This window comes from Hirundo rustica, chromosome 6 (genome assembly GCF_015227805.2).
Source record: "Hirundo rustica isolate bHirRus1 chromosome 6, bHirRus1.pri.v3, whole genome shotgun sequence".
NCBI classification, from domain to species: domain Eukaryota; kingdom Metazoa; phylum Chordata; class Aves; order Passeriformes; family Hirundinidae; genus Hirundo; species Hirundo rustica.
In genome coordinates, this window is record NC_053455.1 from 2,528,845 (window position 1) to 2,549,556 (window position 20,712).

The window sequence follows — 20,712 nt, forward strand, 5'->3', positions numbered from 1 at the left end:
CTGCTCCTCCAGCCTCCTGGGCCAGCACAGATCCTGCTCCTCCAGCCTCCTGTGCAGGGACAGATCCTGCTCCTCCAGCCTCCTGTGCAGGGACAGATCCTGCTCCTCCAGCCTCCTGTGCAGGGACAGATCCTGCTCCTCCAGCCTCCTGTGCAGCACAGATCCTGCTCCTCCAGCCGCCGGGGCATGACTCTGTCACTCACAGCTGCCCCCAGAACACAAGCTCTGCCTCCTCTTCCTCACTCCTCACCCAAGGCTGTCATTCCAGACCAAGCTGATGGGAATCAGAGCAGCCTTGTCCAGGGGAAGATCTCCCTGCCCATGGCAGGGCTGGACTGGATGTCCTTTAAAGGTCCCTTCATCCCAAACCACTCCGTGGCTCTGAGTCCATAAACACCCTCCAAATGTTTCTTTCCACCCCGCTCTGCCCCCAGAGCCGGAGCTGTTTGGAACAGCCTGGTGCCGGAGCGTTTTCCTCTGGTGGTGAGGAAAATTTGGGATGCAAACTGCCCTCAGTAACATTTTCCCCCTGTCCATCCCAGCACATTGCTGCCTCCATGGACTTCCCCGAGCTCCTGTTTGGGCTACACAGTGGAGGAGACATTTTGTGTTGAAAAATAAAACCCCAACAAACTCAAAAGCACCTGATGTGGTCCAGGGCAGTGACCTGCATCCAGAGCAAAACCACCGGAATCCCAGCTGGATTCTGGCAGCGATGGGACACGGATAAGCACATCCCTTGCCAAGTCTCCGTGCTGCCACCTGCACGGTGGACTCAGCTCTGGGGCACCCCAACCTAGGAACTGGAGCTGATGGATCCCACTGGCGATGCTGGGGATGGAGCCAGCAGAGTCGGGGATCTTCATGGAGCAGCATCCCCACAGGATCCCACCGGGAAGCCGGTGAGGACGCTCCGGCCTCAATCCGGCAGCACTGGGAGAGGCAGGGACTTGGGAAGCCACAACGGAGATGTGGCACTGACCCCTAGTGACAAACTCCTGCCCCAGTCCTGCACGGGAGAAGGGCTGTGCCGGGAAAAGGACACGTGGATGAGAGCGGGGACGTGGGAACGCTCCTAATCTTCCACAAACCCGGCGGATGAGGGGCACCCGACCAAGCCGCCCTGCTCCCACCACCCGAAACAGGCGCGGAGGAGCCTCCTGGAGATGGAGTTTATTTAAGATGCACAGAAAAACCCAATTACTCCACTTCAAACTACCAGAGAGCAGGGTTAGATGGGATAACGGGAAGAAACTCTTCGTTGTGAGGGTGGGGAGGCCCTGGCACAGGGTGCCCAGAGAAGCTGTGGCTGCTCCTGGATCTCTGGAAGCATCCAAGGCTAGGTTGGATGGGGTTTGGAGCAGCCTGGGACAGCGGAAGGTGTCCCTGCCCATGGCAGGGGTGGGATGAGCTTTAAGGTCCCTTCCAACCCAACCCATTCTGGGATTCGATGCTGATGATCAGGGACAGGATGGGAAATGACCAATGTACAGTTCATGGGATTCAGCAGCGTGAGGACCTCACCCTCCCCTTGGGAATAATGCCTTTGATGAACAGGCTGCACTTTATTCCTTTAAATACATACATTTTGGCTCAAAGCCTGTCACTCAGTCCAAAAACGGTCTCTCTCAATTAAGGGCTTCCAGGAGAGCCCAGGACTAATGATCTATTTCTGGGTATTTCAAGAGACTCACAGCCATGCGTGCTGCTTGCAGAATGAGAAATACGGAGTTTGTAATGCTCTCAGCAGTCCCTCACCAGCGTTTTTTTTCTTCTTCCCAGCAATTTCAGGAGTAGGAGGAGGATCTGACTCTCCCAGCACATCTCAGCAGGGCTGGGGAAGGGAGATGTTCATCGGAGGGAGCGGGATGACCATGGAATCCTAGAATGGTTTGGGTTGGAGGTGACCTCAAAGACCATCTGCTTTCAAGCCCCTTCATCGCCCCAGGAGATGAGCAGAGGCTGCAAATCCACTTCCCCAAGTTTTGCATCTCCCCACTTAAATTCTGGACGTGAAGCAGCTCCATCCCACCTTGGAAGGGTCCGGCCTTGCCCTTCATCTCCCTCCCCTGCTCCACAGCACTCAGCTTTGCTCAGACCTCGCTCCCTGCACCATTCCCGGCTCAGGAGGCACCGAGCTCGCCGCTGTCACCGACAGCAAAGACAAATCGAGGCTGCAAATAACCCCCTGGGCTTGTGACCAAGAAAATGCCAGCAGTGAGGAAAGCCATCTCCCAACCTGTCCACCCTTGGGATTTGCTGGCGGAGTTTTGTCCCAGATATTCAGGATTGTTGTGTGACCTGAGCTCCGGCCTCTGGAATAAATCTGCTCCGACCAGATCCTCCTCTTCCCCCTGAGGATGAATTTGGGTCACGAGTCAGGTGTAAACACAACTGGGGGCTGGCTGGAGCGGCCCTGGAGCGGTGGAATGCTGGCTCCACATGGTGCCAGCACAGATGGAACAGCAGGATTTGCTGTCACACATCAGTAGAGCTTCTCCTGCAACCAGGGAGGAGAGAAATGGGCATTTCACCTTGGAATTGCTCACCCCTTCCTGCTCAGGGCCAACTGAAGCGACCCTGAGGCTTGGGGAATCTACAGAGCAGGGCTGGTTTGTCTCTTGCTCGTTGCTCAGTGAGCTCCCAGCATCAGCCAGGGAACAACATGTGGGATGCACAGACACGTCCCTGGCATCAGAAGCCCCCAGCATTCTGCAGCAGGCAGTGGCCTTTCCCTTCACCATTCCCTGACAGCCCAAACCCCTTCTCTCCTCGAGGGAAAGTGCGAGGTTTTCCAGGGCAGTCCCGCACCTTTCCCCCACGCCAGCTCTCAGAGCTCGCCGTGCCTCTTGCCCTGCTTGTCCCTGGCTGCCAGCCTCGGGGCCGTGCCCCGCAGACCCCTCCCAGGGGAGCCAGCTTCCTCTGCCGTGCTCTCCTGGGATGGCTCTTCCCGGGTGGCAGCGTCCCCTCCGGCAGTGTCCCCTCCGGGGTTTTTGGGTGGGCGCTGTGCCGGGGTGTCCCCGGGGCGCGCCGACAGCTCCGGCACGGATGGCTCCATCATCTGGAGGAAGTCGTAAGCAGGGAGTGGTGGCTTCCAGTCTTCCTCAGACAAGGTACCTGAGCAGCAAACACAGTCCCAGTTAGTAGGGAAAGAGCTCTGCCCCACCTCCACGGATATTTCCCTTTCTGAGGAATTTTGGCTTTTTTTCCCCCCCATTCCAAGGAATACAAAATTACAAATCCCTTCTGGAAGATCATAGAACTACAGAACGATTTGGGTTGGAAGGGACCTTAAAGATGAACTCATTCCAACACCTGCCATGGCAGGGACACCTTCCACTATCCCAGATTGCTCCAAGCCCCGTCCAGCCTGGCCTTGGACACTTCCAGGGATCCAGGGGCAACCACAGCTTTTCTGGGAATCCCATCCCAGCTCCTCCCCACCCTCACAATGAACAATTCCTTCCCAATCTCCCATCCATCCCTGCCCTCTGGCAGTGGAAGCCATTCCCTGTGTCCTGTCCCTCCATCCCTTGTTCCCAGTCCCTCCCCAGCTCTCCTGAGGAAGGCAGATCCATGCTGGCTTCCTCCAAAGCCTCATCAGGCTGACCAACACAGGAGGGATGCAGTGAAAAGCTTCACAGCACAAGCCAACCCTTCATGTCCCAAAACTCCCAGCTTCCTCAACCTTTCCCACCCAAAAAGAAATGCAGGAAGGTGCCTGAAGAGCAGCTACTCCTTACACTGACAGCTGGGAGCTGGGAGGTTTTTTTATTAGCAAGCTGTGGCTGGGAATGGGAAAACACAGCCAGATTTGGGGATAATCACAGGGGAAAAGATGTCGATTCCAAACTATCCACATTTGGCTGTGAGCATTAAACAGTCCCAAAGCAAACTTGTGAGTTGTGGGCATTCTCTGCTGGCTGGACTATTTGTACTTCTCCAGCTCTAACAAGCAGAGCTGGTTTTTCCATCGTTAAATTCCAGGGCAGACAATTTATTGCACGTAGTATCTTCTCATAAACAGACCGGAGCTCACAGTGCGTGCTCGGGAACGCTGTAAACCTGTGTCCACTTACTGCTGGGAATCTCCAGTCCTGCTTGGAGCTTCTCCAGCCACGACAAGATGTTCATCTCAGTGATGGACTGCTCTGATGGGAACTTGAATACCTGACCCCCAGCATGGAGGTTCACCCAGAGGAGAACGGGCAAGGGAGGCGCGGTGGAAAAGTACGTCCTCAGGATGCCATGTCCCACTGGAGTCCTCTTCCTGTTGGGAAGAGGAGATTCAGGAGTGAGGAGCCAGAAAAACCACCAAAGCCTTTGGGTCACATCCAGCAAAGCTGAGTTTGGTGAGACCGCAGAAGTATCAGCCCTGGAAGGGTTCAAAGCCAGGCTGGGTGGGGCTTGGAGCAACCTGGAAATCGTGGAAGGTATCCTTGCCCGCAGAAAAACAAGACGGGCTTTAAGGTCCCTTCCAACCCCAATCATCCCATGATTCTGATTCTAAGCAGTGTAAATAAGCTTGATGTCAGGGAAGCTGTTAATCCCAGGCCAGGTTGGATGGGCTATCTTGGACAGTGGGAGGTGTCCCTGCCCACATCAGTGTTGGACTGAGATGATCTTTGAGGTCCCTTCCACCCCAAACCGCTCTGGGATCCTGCCCCGTTTTGTGGCAGTGCCATTCCGCCCTGGCGCAGGAAGGCTTTTTGTGTCTCAGGAAGGCAGAGCAAAGGCAGATGTGTAGGTGGGGAAGTTCCAGGGCTCTCGTTTCTGCTGCATTACTGGCAGCCCAATCCCCTTCTCTCTGAGCACATGTGCATTTTCCCCCTCAGCTCAACTCCAGCCCACGCTGGACGGCGCTTCCCAGACTTCAAAGCACGTTATGATTAAGCCACTGAAGTTTCTCTGGGCTTGGGCAAAACAAACAGAGGCCAAAAATTCAAAATGCAACTAAGAAGAGGAGGATTAAAAAAACCCAAAAAAAAGGCCAAACCCAAAAACCTTTCCTACAATCTTCTGTTTCTTAGGTCTTGAATTAATTTTGTTGCCTGAATAGTTTTTAAGGTTAATTTATGGGGCTTCTGGTTGAACCTTCTGGTAAAAACTTTCTTTCCCCAGTCAATGACCAGTCATCCCCTCTAACTGCTGGTGGAAAATCACCATAAGACATTCCAGGAGGGCAAATTTCCATTTTTTTTCCCCTCCTCCCACATGCAACGAAAATACAAATAACACCAGACCCAGGGTCAAGCTACTACAAGCACTAGCGAACATTCTCCTCTATTGAAAACGATTCCTGCAATCAATTTAATATTTACTAGTTTTACTTTGTCAGGCAATTTTTGCAGTTGCCCAGAACACTGAGTGAACCATTGCTCAACGGCCTGACCTCCCAGCTCCTGATGATTTCAGACCCAACAATCACATTACCAGCTCGTGTTCTCAGTAATTGCAGCCTCAGGGTTTTTGTTTTGTTTTTTTTTTCTTCGAGGCTCAGGGCAGAGTTAATGCAAAGGAAGAGACTTTGAAACAACTCACAGGTTCAACCAGCAAGCCACAAACTGGGGTCTTCCTTTTGCCAGCTTCAGCATTTCCTCGCTTTCCATCTGACTGATGTCACCAGCACTGAACAGGATGAGGAAAGGTTTTCCGAGCTGCAAGTACCGGGGCAGATTCGGCACGGTGATCTCTGGCTGCAGGACGCCACACACAAGAAACTGGGGGTTACGAGGAGGAGAAAACGGGAGGGAATTCCACTTCCTGCTCTTGCACGAGGGTGCAGGGGTTAAGCAAGGCTGCAGAGTCCACGTGGAATGTGGGAAGCTGGAGGAGGGCTGGGATTTCGGTGCACTTGGAGACGTTTTTTGCCCAAGCCAAGCCAAGCGCACCGAGTCTGTGGGAGCAGCTGTGAGCTTGGAGACGGGGATGTGAGCAGAGCAGGGAGAGGCTCCAAAAGGCACCGGGAAAAAGCCCTGGGAATGGGGAATAGACCCTGTGGGAGGCCAAGCCACTGCCGCAGCAGGTGAGTGACCAGGGTCTCCTGCTCCAAGACCACACAGCAAACAGCAGATCTCTGGCCAGACTCCCCGCTCCAAGCCATAAAATTTAAAAACAAACACGGCACGATAAAAATAACGAGCGGACGCGGCCCTTCCGCAGAACTCCACGCTACAATCGGGGCTCTGCAAATGACTGCAATGGAAAAAGGACGTTTTGATTTTATTTTTTTACTCACAAAAATGTCCAGCAGCTCGTATCTGATCATCTGCACCATGTCCTGCACGCTGCGTTTGGACAAAGCGATGCCTTCCACGCTCCGGCCTCCGCTCCGGGCGAGGAGGAGGGCAGGGGGGGACACGGAGTATTTTTGGGATCTGAAAAAGAGGGATGGGCACAGGGAGGGGTTGGACACACTCCAAATGTGCTGCACACACAGAGCTGGAATCCTCCTGGAGATGTGTCCCATGCTTGGAAACGTTCAAGGCCAGGTTGGATGGGGTTTGGAGCAACCTGGGATGGTGGGAGGTGTCCCTGCCCGTGGCAGGGGTGGAATGGGATGAACTTTAAGGTCCCTTCCAACCCAAACCATCCTGGGATTCTGGGATTTTCTTCCTACTTCTCCTTCATTTTCACACCTGGCTGTGATGCCAACACCCACCCAGGGCTTCACTCTGCCTCCCCAACCGAGGCAAAGAGAGGTCTCAGACTCCATCCAAGGGACACAACCCACACAAACCAAGGCTGGATCCTCCAGGAGATCCAATTTTTGTCTCGGTGAACAAGCCCAAAAACCGTAGTGAGGTCCAAGCCCCACACAGGAGCAACACACACAGGCTGCACCCACCCACTCGTGGTGGAGTAGCCAGATCATCCTTTGTTTCACCGTGTCCTTCTGGTAAGAGGGCTCGAGGTATTCAAAGAAAAGCTGAGAAAGTGGGAAAAGCAAAAAATAGGAGAAGTCTGAGCAATGAAAGGGCAGGGGGAACACCAAGCCAGGACAGCGGTTTTCTGGAAGTTTGAGGAACTTCAACCCTGGAGGCTGCAGACGGCACTGCCCAGAGGAAGGGCGTGACAGGGGAAATCAGCTGCCTCTGCACTTCTTGGGGGCACGTCTGGTTTGTTTTTCAAAGGCTCCTGGCAATTTTTCAGAGGCTGTGACACCAAAGAATCCCAGAATGGTTTGGGTTGGAAGGGACCTTAAAGCTCATCCAGTGCCACCTTCTGCCATGGCAGGGACACCTCCCACTGTCCCAGGCTGCTCCCAGCCCTGTCCAACCCGGCCTTGGGCACTGCCAGGATGGGGCAGCTTCTCCAGAATCCTCTTCCAGGGCCTCACCTCCCTCCCAAGGAAGAGTTTCTTTAGGTCATCAGTGACACAACAAGTGGAGGGAGCTGCAGGGAATTCATTTCCATGGTGTCCAGCTCTTATGGAAGCCTTTCCCATCCTCCATCACAGCATTTACCTCTCTGGGACTAATACACCCACTGCAAACTTCACCGTGAGCTGATGTATTTACAGCTGATTAAGTCTGACAAACCCCTAAAAAATATTTAATGCGGGGATTTTGAACTTATTAAACTTCTCTGGGTTTTAAAGAGATTCTTTGGCTTGGTCATGGCTCAGAGGGGTGAGGACTCCTGTTCCCTGTATCTAAAATACATCACCTTGTTCAGCAGCCTTTGATAAGCCCTGTGAGGGTGGTGAGGCACTGGAAGAGGATTCCAGAGAAGCTGTCCCATCCCTGGAAGTGTCCAAGGCCAGGCTGGGCTTGGAGCAACCTGAGATAGTGGAAGGTGTCCCTGCCCATGGAAAGGGAGAGGAACTGGATGGGCTTTAAGAATCTAAACCATTCGGGGTTCTACTTTATGATTCTATAAGGAAGTATCTTCTATACCGCCAGAAAATCAGCAAATTCCCCAGCTACTCTCTATCCTGAAATCCCTTCTCCTCTTCCTGGTGCTGAGGGGTTGTGTGGCTGCTCACCACAGCTCTCTGTTTATACAGCAGGACCATTCAGTGGGTAACACGAGTCTTGCATTTCAATCACAACCATCTGCAAACGAATGCTTGGCAGGAACATCCACGTGGGAATAAATAACGACCTCACGCAAAGCATTTCTTCCTCAATGCCTCTTCCCCCTTCATTAGTGACCAGCCCAGCAGGTGCCTGCTGAGCAAACAGCTTTGCTGACAACAGCCTTCGTGTATCCTGTAGGCTTTTTTTTTTTTTCCCCCCTCTGGAAAAGGTCTGCAGGATGCACAGAAGAGGAATCAGCTTTCTGTGACCTGGGAGCCACAAATATTTCCCCTGAGCGCTGAGCTGAAGAGCGGCTTTTCGTTTTCTGAAGAAGGGAAGTGAGCCTGGCTCTTGCATAAGGAATTCCTGTAAGTGTTTACTTTCTGCTTACAGTTGAGAAGCCCATCAGCTACAGTAGCTTCACCCACAAATCACAGCCAAGAGCCAAATTTGGCAGAAGGGCTATCAATATAAACTGCACTAAGTATTCCTGCCGAACAGGAGCAGGCTGCAGACTCCTGGAGCAGGAGCAGGGAGGTGGATTCTTGCATGTGTCAGCTCTGAGAGAGCACAGGCTTCTTCTGCTGGTACCTTGAGAGATCACCCTGCCCTCTGCTTTATTCCCTTCCATCAGCTGGGCTGAAATCCTCAGGGAAGAAAAGTCTGAACTGATGCCTGGAGCAGTCTGGTTAATAGAGATGCACTCCCATGACATTTGCATTTTTATTCTCCGTGCTCACCACAAAAACGCCCCGTGTCTGACCAGGAATGCATCACACCTCTGAGGAACCAATGAAAACAATTCCCTGCTTCTCTGCAGGCTGTTAAACCCACACCTGAAAAACAGGCCAAGGACCTCCTGGGATTTTTAGCTCTTGCCTTGATAGCTCATTCGTGATGGAAATGAGATGCCAGGGCAAGCTGGAGATTCCCCCTGGATCCAGCTGCATTTCTAGGTGCTGAAGCACCTCTCACGCTCCAACCCAAAGGACTCTGCCCCTTGCTGGAGTCTCAATGACACAGGTAAGATCCCAATAACTCCCACTTGGCTTAAAGTCAGGAACGGCAGCTCCATGGCAAGCCAGCATTTATTTCCCAGCTTCCAAAGCCTTTTCCAGCACCAGACTCAATGTCCACTCCACTCCTAGCCCAAGCATCTACAAGCAGCTTCTTTTTCTGGCTGTTTTTGGCAACTGGGGCAACCACCAGAGCAAGGGAAGGCACTGCAGCAACTATCCATCACTTCCTTCCTCATGGAAAGAGAAAGGCAGGAGTTTTTCTCCCTCACACACTGATGATATGATTTTTCCAGCCTGTTTTTTTTATTTTCAGAAAGGTTTGCTCCTGTTTGTGGTGAGGAACACAACCACATCCACGGGGGGGGTGAAGGACTGAAAAAACATGGAGTAAATATGAACAGCAGGAAGGTGACCATGGACAGGCTGGGAATCAGTGGCCAGAGCCAAGGTGACAATTCCCTTTGGATGAGTCCTGACCCATCTCCCTGCAGGAAAAAGCCACTTGTAGCTGTCACTCAGCACTGTGACACTTGCCTTTCACTAAGTGCAGATCAGCACAAATTCTTCCCAGGGTAAAAAAGAAACCACTTACAAAGCCAAGGCATCGTCTTCAAAATACATCCCCATCCTTACGTGGCCACTTAGGATGCTTCCTGCCTCTTCAAAAGCTTCCCTGGCTGGAAAAAAAACAAAAACACCAAAGACACAAGAATAAACAGTAAGAAGAGAGGTGTTGAGGTTTTTTTCCTGGAAACCTGATGGATGCCTTACACCACATAACATCCTGCCAGAGCAGACTTTCAGGCACTAAAGCAGGATTAAAGGCTCACGAGAAATTCCTGCAGCTCAGGGCTGCAGGCCGTGGCAGGAGGAGCAGGCAGACAGCGAGGATCAGGGGAAAATTCCCATTATGAGGACAGTGTTTGCTCTTCAGCCACCAGCATCGAGCCTGCAGGGTCTGCAGGACAGAGGCACTGCTGGAAATGAAATGTCTTTAAGGACTTACGGTCCGTAAGCGTTCTTGGAAACAAGAGACCAATTATAAGTCTAAACAGAAATCCTTTAAGTCTCAGTGACCTTTGAGAAATGATGGATGACGGCTTTACTGGAGTAGGGCTAAGAGCCTGGAGATAAACCAACCTTTCCCTCAAGTGTCTCTTGGTTTATCCAGCTCCTCCCAGCAGACTGGGGCTGCTGCAGGACAGGGAAAAACCAGGCTGGGCCCTCTTGATCACAGCTGAGACTGCTCCAGAACGAAGCTAACTGCAGAGCTGGTTTATTCCCTTATAAAAATACTCCAATTTCACACAATAATTTAGGTTGGAAATGACCTTAAGTGTTACCCTGGTTTTTCTGAGTTTCTTTATTAGCCTTTTGATTTTCATAGATGGAGTCAGATCTTTTAGTTACTGTAGAATATTAGAGCAGTTTTCTACCTTTCCCACAGAAGTAATATACACAAATCCTTTGTTTTTCATTCTCTGTCTTTTGTTTGCATGTTTCTAACCTGAAAACAATTGTAACTGACAATTCGTCTGGCCACTGAGGCTGAGGGGTGGAAACCCCAAAAAGCCAATCTTCTGCTGGACCCACAAATGTATAAAAAGTAAAAAAATAAACAAAGGGGCTCTCCTTCTCTCCACTCTCTCAGCTAGGAGCTGGATCAGAAGAACCTCTGCGAAAATCTCTTGTCTGAGTGATTTCTTTGTGTGTCTCGGTGACACTTAAGCTCATCTTGTTCCACCCCCCTGCCATGGGTAGGGGCACCTTCCATCAGAGCAGGCTGCTCCAAGCCTCGTCCAGCCTGGCCGTGGTTTCAGGCAGCGGATCCATGGGAAAGCCAAGCTTTGTGGGAACACAGCGGGGAGCTTGTGAAACGCAGAGAGAGCTCCAACCAGCTGCTGCCAAAGGTGGGGTGAGCATTTCAACACCACCACTCCCCTCCTCCTCTGCATTGAGCAACTGAAAGCAACAGAAACGGCTCTTCCGACCCGAGGAGAGGGGGAAATCTCACTCTTTGGAGAAGCCAGGTCTTTTCCTGAGAATTGAGGGGCTGTCTCAGATACAGCCACGATACAAACTGCTGTCACACAGCAGTGACTGCTCCTCAGAACGTTCTCTGTCACAGCAGAGCTGGCCAGCCCAAGCTCCTGGGAGCAGTGACTCAGAGCTCAGTAGATGGAGCTGCCTCACAACCGGTCACTCTCTGGTTCTCTGGTTCCTGTTTTGCAGCTACACTCCAAGCTGTGTTTTCCACCGTTTCCCATGTGGCCCATAAACTTTCATTGAATCTGTTTTCCTTTTTAAATGAAAGGAGTTCCTTAAGGAGCGGCTCATTGAGGGCTCAGTCATTATCATAGAATCTCTGAATGGTTTGGGTTGGGAGGGACATTAAAGATCATCCTGTTCCACCCCTGCCGTGGCAGGGACACCTTCCACTGTCCCAGAGAACTCCAAGCCCTGTCCAACCTGCCCTTGGGCACTTCCAGGGATCCAGGGGCAGCCACAATTTCTCTGGGCACTCTGTGCCAGGGCCTCACCACCCTCACAGCCAAGGATTCTTTCCCAATCTCCCATCCATCGCTGCCCTCTGGCAGTGGGAGCCATTTCCTGTGTCCTGTCCTGCCAAGCCATTGTCCAAAGTCCCTCTCCAGCTGCTACAGAGAAACCATTCTTGGATGTTGTTTTCCAGCCCTTCTGGTCTTTGGTTACTTGATTTTATCAGTGCTGAGAGAAAAGTTCCCATCCCAAGTTCCTCCACCAAGCTTTAAATCCTCACTCGAGATACGAGCTTGTCCTGAAGTGCCGCCCTGGGTCAGCCCTGGCTGCAGGAATTCCCTCCTAAGTCAGGACAACCTCCAGCAATACCAGGCTTATTCCTTGACCTGAGATCCTCCCTCCCCACCACGCTTCCAAACTTTTCCCTGTTTCTGGCTGTGTCCCACACCAGGCAATGTTTCACCATCCGGTGACAGGCTCTTCGCTTCGTACCCAAAACCCCTCCAAATTCACACAGCTCCACTGCAAACAGGAAGCACTTCAAAATGATCTATTTAAATGTTTCCTAGGAAGTTAGTCCTCCTTGAAAGCAGGATTTTAATTCCCTGAGGGGCCCTGATCATGCTCATGCCTTGAGCTGGAACCCCAGCTGCCCTGAACTGCACAATTGATTTGGGAACAAGAAGGAATCAAGCTGCCAGATGAGGAAAGGTCTAAAATCCCTGCGGAATTTTGGGAAGCAGGATCTGAGCCTCATCTCTCGTGCCTTCCTCACTTGGCTTCCACGGATGCTGCCAAGCCCTGTGAGGCACCAGAGCTCAGGGATATTTTCAAATATTCTACCTCAGTTTTACTTCCCAGGATGCTCCCAGTTCCTGCATCAAAAGCAAATTTCTGTCCTGAAAGTTCTCCGAGTTTCCAGGGAAACACTTGTTCATTGCCCTCATAGGGCATGAGGAAATTTGATTTAGGATTTTTCCACTAAAGCTCTTTTAGCTCAGACCCCTCAAAGGGCTTCTTAACATAGTCCTGATGCTAAAGGTTGGAAAACTCCCAGGATTTTTTTTCTTTTTTTCAGCAGGACATTCTCCTTGCTCTGTTTCAGTGCACTAGAAATGGCAATGGCACGGCTCACTGCTGCTGGGGGTTAGAGCAGGAATTCCGCCATGAGAAAGGGATTGGGAATTCCAGGTAAATCTGCAGCTGGATAAGAGGAACAATGACTCTCCTGACTCCAGCCTGGTTCCATGATGCCAGAACAGCTGGCTCCAGGTTCCTGCTCCCTCAGGCTGTTCTGCGTCACAGCTCCAGCACCCCCAGGAAATGGGTGGAGAAATCATCCCAAATTTCATCTCCCTGTGGCTGAGTTTACCCCAGGCAGAGGATGCCAGTCTGGATTGCAGATGGAATGTGCCCTGAGGGAAGAGGCAATCCTGCAGGATCCACAAAAAGCTGTCAGGAAACCTCCAAGGCTCTTGTTTGCATGGAAGGAAGTGAACAACTTCTCTGTAGAATCCCAGAATGGTTTGGGTTGGAAGGGAACCCAAAACTCATCCAGTTCCAAACCTCTGCCATGGCAGGGACACCTTCCACTACCCCAGGCTGCTCCAAGCCCTGTCCAGCCTGGCCTTGGACACTTCCAGGGGCAGCCACAGCTTCTCCAGGCTGGATGAAAGGTTTTTTGGGATCAGTAGGATTTCCTGCCATATTTACCAGGTTATATCTCCAGAGGAAGGGAGAACTGGCTATCAGCAGGCTCAGGGAACACAGCCCAAGTGTTTTCTAGTTGGTTCCAGGCATCCTGTCTCGTTCTTACCTCTTCCCTCTGGACCCTCTCACGGGAGAAAGTAGCTTGGTTTGCATTAAACCAAAGTTTAGAGGCACAAGGGAGCTTTGAAATGAAAAAATAGTCTGAAAGTTTGATCTTGAGCAAGATCAGGAAGTTCTCCTATTTTAAAGGCAGCAATTTCCAGGGGAAGCTGGCAACTGAGAGTCTGTGGGGTTGGGATATCTCAGCTCCCAACAGTGAGGCACTGGCACAGGGTGCCCAGAGAAGCTGTGGCTGTCCCTGGATCCCTGGAAGTGTCCAAGGCCAGGCTGGACAGGGCTTGGAGCAGCCTGGGACAGTGGAAGGTGTCCCTGTCCATCTCAGGAGCTGAATGGGATGGGCTTTAAGGTCCCTTCCAACCCAAACCTTTCCAGGATTCTGTGATTTCCCTGATGTCCTCTCTCCACACTGGCTTTATTTCCTCTCCCTTGGTAACACATTGCATTTCTGTGTCCATCTATTCCAAAATCCACAAGAGAATTTCACTGAGTTATTCACATTTCATTCCTTCTGACGCAAGAAGCTTCTACTTTACCTCATTGCTGCTCTGTTTTTTTAAAAGAATAAAGGTTTTGGATTGTGTGTTACGAGAACTGGGGCTACCCCTTCCTCAGGAGATGGCAGCAAGGTCCAAGAGTGGACCTCTTCCTTTTTTAAGGAAGAATATGCTGGGGAATGTTGTTCATGGGCTACAGGAAGAGGCTGATGGATCTGGGCTAAAGGCTAAAACCTTTAATGCCAGCCTACAACTACTTTGAAGAGACACATAAAGAGGACAGAGCCAAACTCTTTGGGGTAAAGGGGCAGGAGACACAACAGGGACAACAGGCTTGGGAAGTTTCTACTCCCACAGTGGGTGTAGCAAACACACCTGGCAGCTGAACGTGGATCTGGAATCCCACACCTGGAATCACCTGCCACCCTCTCGCTGTCAAACTGAGAAAGGCAGTGTTGGGAAAGGCAGGCTGTGTTGGGAACTTCCAGCAGCTGGAAGCAGCCCTGTCCCACCAGGAATGAAGCTGGAGAGTGCTTCAACATTAACCCACCCATCCCAACAAACCTTCTCTGGTGGCTGTGCTGAAAACTCCCAGGAGCGAGGTGTGGTGGTGGTGGGATGAGAGCTCGGGTGGAAACTCCCCTCTTAAATATCCTTCTGCTTCATCCATCGTGGCCAGCTTCAGCGGGCAGGAAACTCGGCTCCTGTGGAAAGGCAGAGAAACAACTTGGGCTGCTGTCTCCTCCTGCCTTTGGGATGAAGAGACAACAATCCAACATTGGGACAAGTGTGACACCTCGTCAGAGGCAAAAATTATCATCTAGGAAGTGCCAGAGAGGTGCTGGAGCTGGTTACAGCAAAGAGAGAACAGCCTGAGCCAAAGTGAGAGCCTTGGGATCCCCGTTCAAAATAACAAAGAGGGAATTCCAGCAGAAAGACGGGGATGGTGAGAGCAGAAGGATGTGGCCAGTGTCACCCTGTGGGGATTTGTCACTCACAGCAGGATGAAGCTGCTCAGCTCTTCGGTTCCCCACATGCCACCGTAGGTCACGGACTGCTGTCCCTCCTTGTAAATCCTCATGGTGGGGAGCTGGGTGACATTCTCCTGGGAGCAAAGGCCAGGCCAGTCCCAGCAGTTCACCCGGGACAGCAAAACCCCCGGGGTTCCTAGGGTGGAAAAGAAATACCCATGGATGATATGAAAAACTAAAAACAATAATTAAATTGGTTGGGAAATAGAGCTTTTTATTAGCTGGGTGGATATTGTTGTCTGTATTTGTATTAACGCTGACAGAAGTCCACCAAAATCCAGCCCCAAATGCACAATCCCTTTGAGTCCAGCCCATCTCCCTCTGGAAATCACTCATTCCCAGAGACATTCACATCTGACTGGTAACTCCAAGCAACACCACAGAATCCTGAGACAACTGTCCAGGAGCTTAAAAGGCAGTAGGGAAAGGTATTGGAAATAGCTTAGGAATAAGGCCAAGAGAAAGAAATAATGCAGGCACTCACTTACAGGAAAGAGGGAAGATAAAGCTTGGCAGGATGGAGGAGGAGGAGATTGCAGCCAAGGGTTTTGCATTCATTAAGTTGTTCGATACTGAAAAAATCTCTGTTCTGCCTCCAGCATGAAGCCAAATGCACGTGGAGCAGTTGAAGGGGACGGAAGAGAGATGCTCTCAGGCACAGGGTGGGATTCTTGGGGCTGTCCTGAGAGCCTGGAGTTGGGCTTGATGATCCTTGTGGATCCCTTCCAATTCAGATTTTTCTGTGATCCCACCCAACCCATGAGCAGACACCTGGAGGACCTTAAGAAAGGGGTCTCACAAGTAAGGGACTGGGAAAGGGAGAGCATTTGGGAATTACAGAGCAGCCAGCCCAACTGTGGCTCCTGGGAAATGTCCTAAAAAGGATTCTGTGGGTCTCGCCGACACAAGAAACTCAAGAGATTGGTAAGAAGTGAAACAAATGAAAAGCTGTTTCCTTGAGTGCTCTCTACGAGCCCAAGATTTGTGCAACTCCAGCATTTCCTTCAGCAAAGAATTGTGGAATCACAGAATCTTTGGGCTGGAAGGGACCTGAAAGCCCATCTCATTCCACACCTGCCATGGCCAGGGTCGCCTTCCACCATCCCAGGGTGCTCCAAGCCCTGTCCAACCTGGCCTTGGACACTTCCAGGGACCTTTATCAGCCTCGCTTTCATCTTTGGGCTGGGTGAAGCCCAGCACAGGCTGCTGCTGTTGGTCCATGGCTAAGCCTGACCTAAATCCTGACCAGCTTCACTCCCTCCTTCCCTTTGGCTTCCAGCCTCACCCGAGCTGCCTCAGGGGCTCGACCAAGGACACTGTGCAGTCGTCCATGCCCTTGGCAGGAATGCTCTATCTCAGAAATCTTCATTCCTTCCCTAAATTTCTTCGAACAGGACTCATGAGCCGCATGGGAAAGATGGGATAAAACCTGGAGACAAGTACACACATGGAGGCAGACCATGGCAAAGAGTCCTTCAGAAACCACAGCTGGGGCAGCTGATGAGGGTTTCTCAAGAGAAACCAGCCAAGCTTTCTTCTCTCCCTGTCCTGGCTCTGATTCTGATCACTATTTTCATTAAAGGCCTGGCTGATGGAATAAAACACATCCAATCTGGTTTTGATCTCTAGCCTTGAGGGGCAGAAAGCAATTTGAAAGGCAAAGTGTAAGGACAGCAGCGTTCCATGAGGAGCGATGCCTTGGGAAGGCTGAGCTGGAACAGAGACTGGACAGAGCTGGAGAATGAAGCAGATATTTACTAAAAGGCCTTTAAGGTACACCTTGGGCAGGACAAGAGCCTGGCCAGGGCTGCACCCAAGGTGGACCCAAAACGGGCACAAAATGGACACAAAATGGACAAACGGTCACGAGGTCTCACACTTTGATAAGTTTTGGTCCATTTGCACATTGGGGTTTAATTGTCCAGTTCCAGCTCCAGATTATCCAGTCCCATCCTTCTTGTTTCCTCTCTCAGCCACTGTTGTTTGTGCTTTTGGGCCTGAAAGTTGTACTCGCTGTCCTTGGTGTGCAGCAGGAACAGGATTTGTTTTGTGTCCCTGCTGTGTGCAGAGAGCTGAGTGACGCTGAGTGTGAGCTCAGAGCTGCACCCTGGGCAGCGCAGAACATGGAATACACAGAAAATAAAAATTAAGGTATCAGGAGAAGCAGGATGCAAAGGTACCACCAGTGCTGCAGGAAAGGATGGACACTCAACAACATCTGCAGCCCATGGGAAGAAAATTATGTTTTCTGTCCTGGTGAAACCTCTGCAGAGCCCAGCATGTCAGCCTGGGAAGCATGTTTTTGGAAAGGTTTAAGGAAATGAGAATCTGGAGCAGTTTGGAAGATTTCCCTCCTGAGGAAAAACCCAACCAAGTTTTGCCTGGAAACGGGCAGTGAGAGAGAAACAATAAAATCTCACAACACGTCAAGGGTGCTCTGGAGGGGGCAGTGAGATCACTGGGCAGGGTCAAGCAGCAACCCATGCCAGGGTGGGGAGGGCTGACCAAATATTAAAACAGGTTTCTGAGCACAGCTGAGTGTTGCACAAACCCTTGCTGCCCAGAGGAGCTGTGGAACCCTGGGAGGGTTCCAGGCCAGGCTGGACATGGCTTGGAGCAACCTGGGATAGTGGGAGGTGTCCCTGCCCATGGCAGGGGGTGGAATGAGATGGAGCTTCAAGGTCCCTCCCAACCCAAACCCCTCTGGGATTCCATGAGGATTTTTGTAGGTGGGAGTGATGGCAGATGCGACCTCAGCACGAGTTCCTGCTCCTTGTCCCTGTATCCTTGGCCTCCCACAGGACCATTTTCTGCAGCCTCCACTGGAGGTTCTGCACTGCAGTTCACAGGAAGAGTTTGCTGCCGCTCTGCTTTGTGTCAAACCCCCGGGCAGAGAAAGCAGGAAGCAGCACAAGTGAAGGGCCTGCAGCTCCACTCAGACAGGCAAGAACTGTCAGAACACTCCACGAGAGCAGGAGTGGTTTGTGTCATTCGCAGACTCTGCAAGAGGAGCTCAAACCGAAAGCCTGACCTCAGATTTACTTCACACCTCTGATCCAGTGTAGCTGGTTCTCATCATCTCTTACCACATCATCTCGTGTCTTGCCCAACTCTGGAATACAATTCCATGGAAATGGGGCTTTGATGTCCTGTTAAAATCGAGTTGTGAGGCTGCTGGAAGCTCTTTCCAAGATGAATTTTAATATTTGGATATTAGCTGAAGGAATTATGCACCATGTGCTCTGAAGGAGCCCCATCTGGTCTGAAAATCATCTGGTACAGGATGGTCCCTCTCCCATCCCAACCTGCCCCATTTCATTAGCGACTGAACGAGCAGGACTTTCAGGAACTGGGTAACTCAGCAAAGAACTGTCCGGCCCTGTGGTCACTGCTGGGTGGGAAGAAAGGTGAAAGAGGAACACAAAATCCTGTCCTGTGGTTTTAGGTGCTAAACCCAGCAAGAGCAAGAACCTCTGTCCTAGAGGTCTTAGAAAACCAGGGCAAGACAAACCATCAATGCCATAGGGAACAAGAAAAAACAGGAATCCCTTGAACTTATGATCATTTGAACTTATAATTATTTGAATGACAGGACTGGTGAGGTGCTTGAGCTTGTTCAGGGAAAGGAATGGAGCTGGGGAAGGGGCTGGAGCACCAGGAGAGGCTGAGGGAGCTGGGGAAGGGGCTGAGCCTGGAGAAAAGGAGGCTCAGGGGGAACCTTGTGGCTCTGCACAAGTCCCTGACAGGAGGGGACAGCCGGGGGGATCGGGCTGTGCCCCCAGGGAACAGGGACAGGAGGAGAGGGAACGGCCTCAGGTTGCACCAGGAGAGGTTTAGGCTGAATATTAGGGGAAATTTCTTCCTGGAAAGGGCTGTCCAGCCCTGGCACAGCTGCCCAGGACAGTGCTGGAGTCTCTATCTCTGAGGGATTTAAAAGCTCTGTGGATGTGGCACCTGGGGACATGGGGCAGTGGTGGCCTTGGCAGTGCTGAGAGGAAGGGTTGGACTCAATGATCTTAGAAAGCTTTTCCAACCTAAACAATTCTGTGATTGTATTAAAAAACAGCTCACTTGAAGAGCTGGTCCAAAGGCTACAACATGAAAGAGAAGTTATGTACAAAGTGCTGCACTTCAAGAGGAAAAATCCAATACAGAATGGGAGCAACTACCTGGAAAACATCACACAGTGAACCCCAAAATCCTCGCTCCCGAGTTACACCCCATGAATGCACATTGCTAAATCATGCAGCTGATTTTCCTGCCTTTGAGCCACAACTTCACCCCCTTGTCTTTGTAAGTCCCTGGTGAAGAAGACCCCATGAGCACCGAGGAGGGAAGCAGAATCATTTTCCACCACAACATATGGAAATATATATGGAAATATATACGGAAATACCTAAGTTCTTCTTAGTAACTGATTTCCTCTCTTTGCAAAAAGGGTGAATAACCCACCCAAGAAATACTCAGCACTGTCTCACCTTCACATCCTCTGCTCTTAACCCTGCTGCTTCCAAAAATTCCCATCTTGCAAAAGCAAACCAGAGGTGTGGCAGTGAGCCCTGGCGGGACTGGGAAATTCTTGCTCCGAGGGTAAAAAACGTGCTCAGTTCAGCAAGGCAGAGATGCTCCTCTCTTGTCTCCTGCTAAACTGGATCCCTCAACAAATGGAAAACACTCGAGGGCTGGAAACTCCACTTGGTGAGGATCTGCTGAGCATCTGCTGTGGGATGACTCAGGGGTCACTGCAGTCTCCAGCCTCCTCCATTCCCAGCTGTTTGATCACACGGGGCCTGCTCTCAGTGCCATTTTGCACAAAGAATTGGCACCGGGAGCACGACCTGGTTCTGTAACTCGAGATGTGCCTCCAGCGTGGGTGATTCACTCCTCAGACAGCTGCCTGTGCATTCCCAGCCCTTGGGAAGGAAGCTCCACCCCGGAGCAGGCAGGAATACCAGCACTTCTGGGGAACTGAGAGTGCCCCAAGCCATACCCCAGGTTTTAGTCTCGGTCCTGCACTGCTCGAGGTCTTCTTCCTGATCCAGCCATCACTGAGAGCCCAGGGAGCAGCATCCTCTGAGGTTTTCCAGCTCCTCTGGTAGCTGGTTCTCCCAGTTCCCTGAGGCTCTTTCAGCAGCAGGGAAAAAGGATCCCCAGATCCACCAAGGCAGCTGTTCTGTGTCTACTCCGAGGTCACGGCAGAGAGACCAGACTGGAGTCATTCCATAGGGTCACATCTGGCCTGGGAGCCTTTGGAGAGACCTCAGTGATCAGAGGAAAGGCCCTGACCCCGGGCAGTTCATGATCTCTGCCGAGAATCCGTCTGCGGCCGCTTCCCTGCCCCGAGATTGTTATCAAGTGATTCAGAACACGCATGGTGAAATCCTGGCCCCGCAGAACCCACCAAGAGCTGGCCACTGCCTTTTACCCACAGACTCTCCTGTGTTGCTCCTTCAGCTGGTCTGGCTGCTGGGGAAGTCCAAAAGAAACCCCAAACCACCACCAACCCCGATATCTCTAACAACAAATATCTCTTCTCCCGTCCCTTCCTGTTTATTCCTGGGATTTCAGTCCAGATCAAACCCGCCAGTGACTTTCCCTTCACACAAAGCATGGAGGCAGAGCTGCTTTCCTCCAGCCATCAGCACTGTCTGCAGCATTCCCAGGAGAGCTTCCTGTAAGCAGCTGCTTCCCAGAAAACTCTGGGGTCCTCTGCACACTCCACTCGTGTCCCCACTGCTGAATCCTGCAGGACACAGTGCCCAGTGCCAGGGGCTGCCAGCACCAGGAAAAATGAGCCTTGGTGGAGGAAAAAAAAAAA

General features: G+C 51.5%; 1 protein-coding gene across 2 annotated transcripts in view; it reads right to left on the bottom strand.

Moving 5' to 3' along the window:
* Positions 1–1,166: 1,166 nt before the first annotated feature.
* Positions 1,167–20,712, bottom strand: part of TXNDC16 (thioredoxin domain containing 16) — a 37,339-nt gene continuing 17,793 nt past the window's right edge. For both annotated transcript variants that reach the window (XM_040068455.2, XM_040068456.2), the window contains 7 exons: positions 14,862–15,030; positions 14,428–14,567; positions 9,633–9,717; positions 6,239–6,377; positions 5,542–5,696; positions 4,080–4,270; positions 1,167–3,117 (listed from right to left, as the gene is read on the bottom strand). In XM_040068455.2, the coding sequence (XP_039924389.1) occupies positions 2,831–3,117; positions 4,080–4,270; positions 5,542–5,696; positions 6,239–6,377; positions 9,633–9,717; positions 14,428–14,567; positions 14,862–15,030 (1,166 nt within the window). In that variant the 3' untranslated portion in view covers positions 1,167–2,830. The remainder of the gene's footprint in view (positions 3,118–4,079; positions 4,271–5,541; positions 5,697–6,238; positions 6,378–9,632; positions 9,718–14,427; positions 14,568–14,861; positions 15,031–20,712) is intronic.